Source organism: Trachemys scripta, chromosome 9, assembly GCF_013100865.1.
Source record: "Trachemys scripta elegans isolate TJP31775 chromosome 9, CAS_Tse_1.0, whole genome shotgun sequence".
NCBI classification, from domain to species: Eukaryota; Metazoa; Chordata; order Testudines; family Emydidae; genus Trachemys; species Trachemys scripta.
The window spans coordinates 59303672-59316218 of NC_048306.1; the positions used below are offsets into that span (position 1 = coordinate 59303672).

General features: G+C 38.8%; 1 protein-coding gene across 1 annotated transcript in view; it reads left to right on the top strand.

Annotated features, from left to right (window-relative positions):
• The first annotated feature begins 4782 nt into the window (after nt 1-4782).
• Nucleotides 4783-12547, top strand: part of LOC117883022 (claudin-15-like) — a 28187-nt gene continuing 20422 nt past the window's right edge. Inside the window, exons 1-2 of the mRNA XM_034781943.1 lie at nt 4783-4936; nt 5373-5637. Coding sequence (XP_034637834.1) covers nt 5418-5637 — 220 coding nt within the window. The 5' untranslated portion in view covers nt 4783-4936; nt 5373-5417. The remainder of the gene's footprint in view (nt 4937-5372; nt 5638-12547) is intronic.

The following is a 12547-nucleotide window of genomic DNA, read 5'->3' on the forward strand; positions in this document are numbered from 1 at the left end:
GAGGTAGAGGTGTAAGATTTGTTTCCTTTTTTGAATTTGCATCTTATTTAACTGGATGGGGATTTTGTCTGCTAAGATGAATACTAGACAGTGACCTGAAGCAACCTCCTTAAGATTGCTGTGTGATTCTGCTTTGTGTGTTCATATATTGCTTTTTGTTTTAAATCTTTATTTTATCTCTTTCTAATCTGCACTGGTGGTCATGGGTCATCCTCAGAATTTGCTTGAATTAAGCAAGGAGCAGGTTTCAGGCCACATATTTCTGTTGTAAAAACATTTATTGCAATACTTTTAGAAGTGAAAGCAACATTGTAGTCAGTACTGTTCATTTATATACCTCCCCTACCCCTCGTTCAACAATACAGATAATTTGGTAAAAAGAATACAAGAGAATTGAGTTTCATAATGTGAAGAGTCTTGCACAGCTCATATTTCCTCTTGTTTCATGGTGTGGTTTCCCCATCCCCAATAACATTTGGAAGCCTTTCCAGGGTCTTACCAGAATTCACTAACTTATTTTCCAGCCTTAATATTTTTCTTTTAGAACCTTTCCTGTCATGTCTGCAATCCACTTAAATTTTTTCGTTAGGAAGTTTCTTTCTAATCTCAAGAATGTTCTTTGCCCTCCTATAAGGCTTGAAAAACCTTTTAATAAAGTTGTAGTTCTTAATTTGATATGGGCAGCAGAGTTACCCTTGCTAGATGATTGGACTCTTCCCTTGATTTTATTGTCAGAACATTATGCCAAAGTCTTGTTTGGACAGTCCCAGAACATGTTTAATTATTAGAGAGACAGGGTGGGTGAGGTAATAACTTTTATCAGACCAACTTCTGTTGTTGGAAGGACCAAGCTTTTGAGCTTTATCCAGTAAAAGATATTAACTCACACATCTTGTCTCATATCCTGGGACCAACACAGCTACAAGAACACTGTAAGCAGTGCTTAATTATTCAATTATTAGCATTTGTAAATGTCTCCATTGCAAATGTCTTCATAAATTAATTTTAGGGCTGTCAAACAAGCACTTTTCACAGAAATTTTTATATAATTAAAAGTACAAGAGCAACAACAAATCAGCCATCAAATCCGGCAATCTTGTCACTGAAAAGCTAGAGAGCTTGGAGACTGAGCTACCTTGTCACTTTTGGAGATGGCTTTCATAGCAACATTGCATCATAATAGCAAGGCAGGGAAGTGATGATGTGAAGATGACTCTTCAAGAAGGGTTAGAACAAGAGTGATGAGAGTCAAAAACCAGTCCTTTGGTTTCAAATGTAATTGATTAGAGTGGCATCTGTTGAACTTGCAGACATTTGAATTTCTGCAGCCTTTCCAATGATTGAGAATATTTAATACTTATAGTGGATTAAACTTTATCTACTATCTCTTAAACAAAACCTCATTAGAATGCTGCAGATGAAAAATTAAATATTTGAAAGATAGGAAACTCTGGCTTTGTTTCCTAACCTACTGCCTACTATAGGAGACCTCTATATTTCCAGTAAGGGCTATAGACCTTTACTATCTCCTTCCATATTACATATTAATCTGTGACCAACCATCTGACTCCTAAACATTGGTTGGAGACAAGACACTCCTCTTACTTACTCATTCTTCAGGATTTACAAATATCAGCATCCCATTCTTAGGATAGCTTTAACCCCCACACAACTATCTTTTTCTCTGCAGTGGTCCAAAGAGCTAAACATCTTTCATCTGATACCTCACATACCTCGCCACTCAGAGAACCTAATCTGTTTCATCCACCTTATATCTATCCACCCTGCTAATATGACTGATACTAGATCCTCCAGATTCAGACCAGACATGCACTTTTACTCTACTCAATCTACAAATATTGTTTGGAGCTGATGGTATCACATCCATCCAACATGGAGTACTAATACTTATAGTCACTGAGGTGAAAAGGTTCTTAAAATTGTACTTACATCCCTATTAGGAGAAGGCTGGATGTGAATATGGGGTTAGAGTTCAGGTTGTTTGTGGAACCTAAACTCAGAATTTCCAGACTTTCAAACATCTTGTGTTTTGAAATACTGCATTCCAATGAAGGAGGATATATGTCCAACTTTGAGTAGACTTAAAAATGTTGGGTAGGGCATTATATAAAGTTTTAATCTTATGATCCTTACGATCAAGCATTAATAGTGATTACCTGGATCCATAGCTATGTAGCCTACAAAACCCATTAATCTGGGTTATTAGTCTGTTTGTTTGGTGTAAAGTCTGTTTGATCTCATTGCATCTATTAAGCTTATAATTTGTTGCAAATTATCTTAATGGATCACTAAATATATTTATTTTAATAGATTACAAAATTTAGAAGTGTTTGGAAGAAAAATGTTCCCCTCTGAAATGTAGGGCTGAGCCTTTTTAGTGGAATAGAAATATTTTAAAAACAGAATGAGCCTGATCCTGTTTTCCTTGTGCAACCAAACTTCCAATGAGTGAATGGGATTTGAGTACATAATTATGGGCCAGAACCTGAATTTTTTATCTATATAAGACAGTGTGAATCTATAGTGCACTGGCTTGCTGCACAGTAACATAACAAATTCTTCCTTGGAAAATTATTATTGGGGAGTAGGGCTGTCAAACCCACCCCCTGTTAAGCATGTGATTAATCATGCTATTAAACAATAATAGAATACCATTTATTTAAATATTTTTGGATGTTTTCTACATTTTTAAATATATTGATTTCAGTTACAACACAGAATACAGTGTGTACAGTGCTCACTTTATATTTATTTTTATTACAAATATTTGCACTGTAAAAAACAAAAAATAGTATTTTTCAGTTCACCTAATATGAGTACTGTAGTGCAATCTCTTTATCATGAAAGTTGGACTTACAAATGTAGAATTATGTACAAAAAGGCATTCAAAAATAAAACAGTGTAAAACTTTAGAGCCTACAAGTCCACTCAGTCCTACTTTTTGTTCAGCCAATCACTCAGACAAACAAGTTTGTTTACATTTGCAGGAGATAATGCAGCCTGCTTCTTGTTTACAGTGTCACCTGAAAGTGAGAACAGACGTTCGCATGGCACTGTTGTAACTGGTGTCGCAAGATATTTACATGCCAGATGCACTAAAGGTTCATATGTCCCTTCATGCTTCAACCACCATTCCAGAGGACATGCGTCCATGCTGATGACGGGTTCTGCTCGATAACAGTCCAAAGCAGTGCAGACCGACGCATGTTCATTTTCATCATTTGAGTCAGATGCCACCAGCAAAAGGTTGATTTTCTTTTTTGGTGGTTTGGGTTCTGTAGTTTCCGCATCAGAGTGTTGCTCTTTTAAGACTTCTGAAAGCATGCTCCACACCTGGTCCCTTTCAGATTTTGGAAGGCACTTCAGATTCTTAAACCTTGGGTTGAGTGATGTAGCTATCTTTAGAAATCTCACATTGGTACTTTCTTTGCGTTTTGTCAAATCTGCAGTGAAAGTGTTCTTGAAACGAACAACATGCTGGGTCATCATCGGAAACTGCTATAACATGAAATATAGGTCAGAATGCAGGTAAAAGAGAGCAGGAAACATACAGTTCTCCCACTAGGAGTTCAGTCACAAATTTAATTAATGCCTTATTTTTTTAATGAGCATCATCAGCATGAAAGTGTGTCTTCTGAAATGCTGGTTGAAGCACGAAGGAGCATTCGAATGTTTAGCATATCTGGCACATAAATACTTGCAATGCTGGCTACAAAAGTGCCATGCAAACGCCTATTCTCACTTTCAGATGACATTGTAAATAAGAAGCAGGCAGCATTATATCCCATAAATGTAAACAAACTTGTTTGTCTTAGTGATTGGCTGAATGAGAAGTAGGACTGAGTGGACTTGTAGTTTCTAAAGTTTTACATTGTTTTGTTTTTGATTGTAGTTATATAACAAAAAGCAATCTACATTTGTAAGGTGCATTCAGGGCCGCCTAGAGCAGGTTTGGGCCCCGGTGAAAAAAAATTTTTGGGCCCCCCAGCAAGGGCGGACCGGCTAAACAGGGCCGACGAGGGGGGGGGGAAGCAGGGCTCGGAAATTTTTCAGGCCCCCCAGCAAGGGCGGACCGGCTACACAGGGGCGACGGGGGGGCGGGGGGGGCCCGGGCCCCCTTCCAGCCCGTCGGGCCCCGGTTATTTGTACTGGCTCCCTCCTCCCCCTCGTCAGCCCTAGTTGCGCTTTCATGATAAAGAGATTGCACTAAAGTACTTTGTATGAGGTGAATTAAAAATACTATTTCTTTTGTTTATAATTTTTACAGTGCAAATATTCATAATAAAAATAATAATATAAAGTGAGCATTGTACACTTTGTATTCTGTGTTTTAATTGAAATCAATATATTTGAAAATGTAGAAAAATATCCAAAATATTTAATACATTTCAATTGGTATTCTAATGTTTAACTGTATGATTAAAACTGTGATTAATCGCGATTAATTTTTAAAATTGCAATGAATTTTTTTCAAGTTAGTCGTGTGAGTTAACTGTGATTAATCTATAGCCCTATTAAGGCATATTAAACATATTTTTCTGTCTTTTAATGCAATTTAACAGCAAGAAACAAAGGGAAGCTGACACCATGTGAGCAATCAGCTCTTATCAGGCCACCCTCAAGTGATCCCCAGAATAGTTTGAAAACCTCTTGCAATTAGCTTCTCTAGCATTATGATTGATTTTAATTTGTTTAATTTAATTTGTTTATATTACTGAAGCCAGCCTGTAGTGTAATACTATGAACTCTTATCCACCAGTCAATGATCTGGCAGTGAGGCCTTGATTTTTAGTACAGGGGGAAAGGTCCTAATACAGTGCAAACTTTGTGTTTGACCAAACTGAGCCTCACAAAGTGCTGACATTACTGTCTAGCAGAAAGGCAACTGAAATAAGCAGAAAACATATCTGTAAACGTAAGTGTCGACATTATTTTGTTTGAAATTTGAATCTATGTAGTGTAATGTGATAAAGTATAAATTGATTCAGTTAAATTATTTTTATTCTTGTATTTGATTGCTTTAGCTTAAAAAACAAACTGAGTTTGTAAACTAGTGAAATAGAATTGTTGTAGCAAGAGACACATTGCAAACTCCAAGTATTAGAGTATCTGTTTTTTATGGTAAACATATAAAGATGTAGAAACCTAACAATATGGAACAAACGTCATGGTATAGTTAGAATACTTTTACTTGATTTCTAAAGAAATGATTAAACTTTAACTATCAGGTATACTGTAAAATAATTTTGCTGATCTTTTCACTGTTAGCTTGCAGTTTACATGAAGCATAGGCAATGTGACTAATGTAAATATAATCTGATCTATTGCATGTATTTAAACTATTTTAATAGGTTTCTGATATCTGAATTTTGGGGGGCTACTTTGAAAAGCAAGAAATGGGATCATCATCTTTACAAATCTCTGCATTGCTTCTGGCTTTGGCGGGGCTCATCATTTTACTTGTTACAACTGTGTCCAACAAATGGAAAATTTCCAGCACTGCAACAGCAGTTATTACTGCAAACTGGATTTACGAAGGCCTCTGGATGAACTGTGCAGCTACTGCCTTGGGTTCGGTTCAGTGCAAGAAATTTTTCTCCCTGCTGAGTTTAGACAGTAAGTGTATGGTTTACGTACATAAAATACTAGGGTGCAATTCACCTCCCCTTTTGAGTACGGGGTTAGACAGGTTAGGGGACAGAATTCACTATGGACAGGCCAACCCAGCCCCTTTATGGCCACTACAGTAGCCTATGATCTAGAGTAGCAGCAGCCCCTCTTCTAGCTTCCCACCCCCCCTGTTGCTGTGGAACCCTGGTTCCCTCTTTCTTCAGCTGCATGCATGGAGACCCTGCAGTGCACAGAGAATGGTGCTCCTGAGCATCCAGTCTACCTGTAGTATAAATATCCTAGCTCTTTGCATGGAAGTGAATTTCACCCTTACAGTTCGGAAAAAATACAATCTCCAATAGTTTACTTAGTTTTTGTTCTTAATTATAAACATATCACACCTGAATGTTTTTGAGATGTTCATTCACATGTTGGCTTGGTTTATAACTTTGCTGGAACTCCAGAACTTTGTGTCATAATCAGATCACTCAAATATTTTTTCTATTTGTCAGAATAAACATTATTTTCAAGAAGGAACACACGTACTAATTCCATTGTATGGATCGACCTAGAAAAAAAATCTTGACTTTAAATATCTAACTTCAGATTGACAGAATTGTTTACTTGAAACTAGGATTTGCTGAAAGTAATTTCATTTCTGGTTAGTGTCACATATCAAAGTGCTCCTAGAATTTTGATTACTCAGAGGTGACAGTTTCAGTATGAACAAATTTAAAAATGTTTCTGAGTGTACAACTATTTAGGACAAAACATGATAGTGTGAGAATTTAGCACCAACTGTAGCAACAGAAGAATTGTTACATCTAGGGATTGAAAAATACTCTGGTTTGAATTATTCTGGGTTTTCAGTATTACTTCCTGGAGCCAGTTCCAAAAACCCCTGCTAGACTGACATACTTATAAGTTCTTACCTCACAAACAATTATAAATACAGTAGAAACAATTGCTGTATACTATTGAAAGGTTGGCACTTTGCGGCTGTTCTGTGGGATACAGCTGTTTTCAATTGGTTAGCACAAGATGAGATATTGCCTTTTTAATACTACAATGTTCCAATTACCCTCTTTTCCCTACTTCTTGAATCTTCCAACCACTGTATTAGTTTCTTACTTGAAAGGTACAAGCCAGTGTTTTATTCCATCTGAAAGTGGAAAAAAATGATGCAAAGGTGCCTTATTGGTGGGATTGTACAAAGTTTTCAGGATCAGTAAAGCTTTCTGAGCACAATATGTTCACTGACATCAGACCATAGAACTAGTCTGGCGTCCTGCTTCCTGTAGTGCCCAGTGCCTGATGCTTTTAAAACAAAATGATCCTCTTCTGTAATACATCTAGCCAACAGCACAGGAATTCTTCTTAACTAGCTTATCCCATCTTTAAATAAAATGTTCGATTTTTCCTAGGAATTGCATTTACTACAAATTTCTGCATTTAGTACTTGCACTTACACCGCTACCTCGATATAACACGACCAGATATAACACAAATTCGGATATAACGCGGTAAAGCAGTGCTCCGGGGGGGCGGGGCTGCGCACTCCGGTGGATCAAAGCAAGTTCAATATAACGCAGTAAGATTTTTTGGCTCCTGAGGACAGCGTTATATCGAGGTAGGGGTGTATTTGGGATTTCTTATATGGCTGTGACATCACTGGCAGCCAGCTAGAAAGCTCCATCTGTGCTTAAAGTTTCAGGAAATCTCAATGCATTTGTAACATATTTTGGAGTAATTTTCAGTAATCATCTGCCTGCATAGACCACTTGTAATGGAAAGTAACTAGGGTGAGAACTAATAGTTCAGCATTTTCTTCCTGCACCTGTTTGATTTTCAGTTCCTCTCCCTTTTCACGTGAGGAAATGTACTTTAACAGATAAGAGCTATAAAGGTGACTTCTGCTCTTCTTCCGTTACCGTGTTAGTGACCACCATACAAATCTGTTGTTGCTCAGTAAATTAGATGTTTGTGTGATTTAGAAAGAATTTTTGGTGACCTTTTAATAATTGTCCTTGATCCCACCCCAATCCTTTGTACATTTTTAAATGTTAAAGTTCCTCAGTATTCAGCTTATTTTTTTCACGATTGTCCAGAGCTATTTATTTGGGTCTAAATATAGTGAACAGTATGCAATATTTTGTTTCTTTGTTCCATTTGCTTGATGTGTCGAAATGTTAAAAGATAGTTTGAGTTGCTGATAAATATCTGTTGTAAAACTTGTATAGTCTTCAGGGGCTCAGACTAAGGATTAAAAATTCTTGATTTGCAATACAAATTTTTGAAGGCACATTAAGCCTAATGCTTCAGATTTTAAACCAACCTCTAGAGATTAGGATTAGACCTCATGTGGGGCAAGGGAAGGCAGATTATCCTATATCTGTATATGTGAGATTTTTTACACCTTGCTCTGTGTTACTGTCAGAGATTGTCTGGTTTGAAAACTTGCTCTGGAAGGAAACTCCTCAATGACAATCTCAATATGGGAGTAAGCTTCTACTGTTTTAGTTAGTTTAAACTACTTAATAAAAGAAGGAAAGGCTTCATTCCACTTGACAAAGATAAAACTACCTGAAATGCTAAGAAACCCAGAGATGTCAAAATGTGTTTATTAGATGTCTAATAAGATGTGCTTTGTCTACATGTCTGTGGGTATATTATACCATTTAATTAACATCTGAAATTGCCCTTTTACAAGAGGCAAAGGGACATGCCCAAACATGTCCCACTCTCACCCAAACTGTAACAATATGAAAGTGCTAGCAGACACTTTCAGGCAGTGTGCTGTTTCCTGGGGAAACTGTTTGGAAGTGACATCTATTGAGGATCTGTCTAAGAGGCCATAAGCCACAATAAAGTGGCATCCAAAGAAGTGGGCTGTAGTCCACGAAAGCTTATGCTCTAATAAATTTGTTAGTCTCTAAGGTGCCACAAGTACTCCTGTTCTTCTTTTTAATAAAGCTGGAGTTTGTTAATTAACCCTGTGTCAGAATGAGATCTTATATGGCAGATGATCCAGACACAATAAAGTGTAAAACATGGTGGCAGTCGTAATAAAGTCCTAGACAGCAGGAGACACCATTGAGAGTGTGATGCTGGCAGACCAGATGCTAGCTCATACCAAGGCCCAGGGCTTCACTGAACACTTACAAATACATATCTGGAAACCAGTCTGGCTTACCTGTGGGTTAGTATAGTTACACTAGATATTAATATAAGAATGTGTTTAGATTTTATGGAATGCCTGTAGGATGCTGCATATATTAATCCTACTTATAATATCTGTATCCCATGGTATAAAGTTATATTGAGTGTTTGTATTTTAAACATCTGTAATTGTGCAACTCATTAAACAGGAAAAGAAGCATTAATTAAGGTAAAGTGCTTGACCTGTATACAAGAAGGCAAATGAAACATTGTGCAGCATCATAGGACAGAGACTTTGTTGATTGCATTTCTCACTCCCTCCAGGAAGGGGAGTCCTGCACATGAATTTACCCCATCAGCTTGGATTCTGGGTTGAAAGGAGGATAAAAATCCATGATAAGGAGAATCTGGGTCTCGTTATGCTGTCTGGACTGTTGAGGGGCAAAGATTCCTAAGCATAAGCAAGAGATCCCCAGGCTGGTTGGCATGGGTCAGCCCTAAAGAACATATAGAGCTGCTTATTATAGAAGCTTATACTACCTTTTAAAATTGAAGACTAACGCATTTGTGTATGTTTCCTGTTTTAACCTTATACATTACTCTCTGAGTTCTTTTCTTAGTTAATAAATCTTTAGTTAGTTTAATACAGTATTGGCTACAGGTGTGTCTTTGGTTTGAGATCTGAGTACAGCTGACCTGGCGTAAGTGACTGGTCCTTTAGGACTGGGAGTAACCTGAATATTGATTTGATTTTTTAGGTGTAAAGTGACCATCTATAACATGGTCCAGCTTGCCTGGGTGGCAAGATAGACTAGAATACCCCAGGGGGTCTGTCTGTTGTAGTGCTGTAGGAGTTCATGTTTGTTACTGGGTTGGTGAAATCTAGTGATAGAATATACCACAAGTTGGGGTTTCTGACCTGCTTTTTAATAGTCTGCCCTGAGGTTAGCACTCAGTCATGAGCCACTCATTTCAACGTGACAGAGAGCTGCACTGTGTAGAGCAGAATACTTCTGTGAGTACACAGTTTGTTTTACAAGACAAGGCTGATAACAGAAAATGGAGGAGCTGAAACCTCGAGGGACATTAAACTTGCAAGCTAAGCATTTAGCTCCTGCATGGAAGAGCTAGAAAGAGGAATTTAATCTCTATATAGATATTGCTATGGCAGCTAAAGAGGATGCTGTGAAAATAAAACTGTTTTGTTACCAGATTGTAGAAAGGGGGAGAGAGAGAATTCAGACTCTGTGCATGGAAATTCCCCAACTTCAACACACCTTAGTAATGAGCTGTTTTGATACTCACTGTAACTCTAGTAAAAATGAAACTGTGGAAAGATGTAATTTCTTTTCTTGGGATCAAGCAGCTGCGGAGGCTATAGCATTGATTTAAAAGTGCTAGCAGCCAGCTGCAATTTTGGAAATATTAAAGACTCATTGATAAAAGACCAGATAATGTGTGGGATATGAGACTCACAAGTACAAGAGTGGTTGCTGAGGGTAGTTGACTTAACTTTGGGGAAAAGCTTGGAGGTACATAGGGATGCCGAGCTATCCAGAAAGTGGATTAGAATTTTGGAAGGCAGTCAGCAGAAACTGCCCATGCAATACATAAAAAGAAATCAAAACCAGATATAACATCAGTAGGTGACAGCAGTACAGACACATGCAAATACTGTGGGAGAAAACGTATAATACAGAAAGAAAAGTGTCCGGCTTATGAGAAAAAAATGCCATATCTGTGAGAAATTTAATCATTTTGCAGCCAAGTGTTTGTCCAGAAAAAAGAAAATCAAATCCAAGGTACAGACAGTAACTGAAGAAAGCAACAGTGACTATGAGAACATTTTGTGGGTGGCTGAAGAGCTGTAAACAGTGCAGAAAGACACTAGTAAGTACCAGAAACAAGGCCCCGCCTTTACCCTATGTCCGCTGGAGCCCTGAGCACTTGACTCCCACCCCCATCCACTGGAGCCCTGAGTGCTCACCCCCCGCAGCCAGAGGAGCCTTGGTCAAACCACCCGGGCCACCAGCCGGCCCCAGTGCCGGGCTGCCTGCCGCCCCTAAGCTGGGTCAGCCTTAGCGCCAGCCGCCAGCACTGGGCTGGGCACTGGTTGGGGGAGACGGTGGAGCTTGGGTGGGGCCCGGGCTTGGCTTAGGGGAGGTTAGCTTCCCCTGGCCTATTATACCCACAGCCTATGCAGAAAAAGTTACATGCAGTCATGTTACTTGGGAAGGAAGTGGTACAATTTCAATTAGATAGTGGCACAAGTTTTAAAATTATCCAGATTGGTCTGGTAAAACCAGACATATGGTTGGAGGGGACCAATCAGCTGTTAACAGTGTAAAACCATACCACATTAAAGCCCATGGGGAAATGTAAAATTAAATTAAGAAATCCAAGGAACAAAATGAAATACTGACTGGACTTTGTGGTCATGGATGATGAGACAGCAGTATCACTTCTGGGCATCAAGACTGTCCAAGCCATGAACCTAATAAAAGTTCCAGAACATAATGAAAGTGGATAGCAGGGTGACTGAAGATACCTTGGATGGTATTACCTGGGACCTGGAGATGACACAGATGGAATATAGAGATGTGTTTCAGAGAGACAGAGGGCTAGATGGAGACTGACACCCAAATAGAGACTGACACCCAATGCTTAATTTGTGCCAGGGCTAATTTGTGCAAGGGCTTGCCAGGACTGAGCCCTGGAATCTCTTGGCTTGGCTGTTCATAGCCCTGGCACCTCTGGGCTTGCCACATCAGTTATGAAAGTAAAAAAATTGTTTGAGCCCCATTACCTAATTGCTTGAGCCCCGGCACCTCTTTCATTACAAATTAAGCACCGCTGACACTAGTGTGAAGCCAGTTAAATTGCCAAAATAAAATAAATAGAATAAAAAATAAAAGTACCCATTGCATTACTACAGTTGCTGAAAGAGGAACTGCAGAGCCTATAGAATCATGGAATTATACAGCCTGTAGAGAAGAGTACAAACTGGATAAGCAGTCTTGTGGTGGTAAGAAAGCCATCTGGAAACTGAGGGCAAGTCTACACTATGTGCTACATTGGCAGAGCTGCACCGATGCAGCTGCGCTGCTGTAGCACATCTGGTGAAGACACACTGTGCTGCCAGGAGAGCGCTCTACTACCAGCATAATTATTCTATGTCTGTGAGAGGTGGAAGCTATGCTGGCAAAAGAGTCTCCCGCCAACATAGCGCTGATGTGGACAGCACTTAAGTCTATGTAACTTGTGTCACTCATGGGAGTGTCTTTTTCATACTCCTGAGCTATGTAAGTTATATCAACTTAAGCAGTAGTGTAGATCAGCTCTGAGAATATGCATAGACTCAAAGCCTTTAAACAAGTTTTGAAATAGCACCATTTCCCTCTGCGTACAATTGAGGAGGTACTACCAAATCTGTCTAAAGTGAGACATTTTACAGTACATGATGTAGAATCCAAGCTTACTTGACAACCTGCGCAACTCCATTTGGGCAATACCAGTGGTATGGTATGCCAAGGATGCCAATGGGAATCATTCCAGAGCAGATTGACCCAAGCATGACGGGAATCCAGCAATAGCAGACAATGTGCTGCTAGTAGGAGAGGGTGACAATCCAGAATAAGCACAATGAGATCATGACTACAAATTACTACAGTTTTTACAGAGATGAAGAGAAAAAAATATTAAATTGAACTTAGACAAACTCAGGTTGAGAGTAACCGAGGTGTCATATATTGGACAT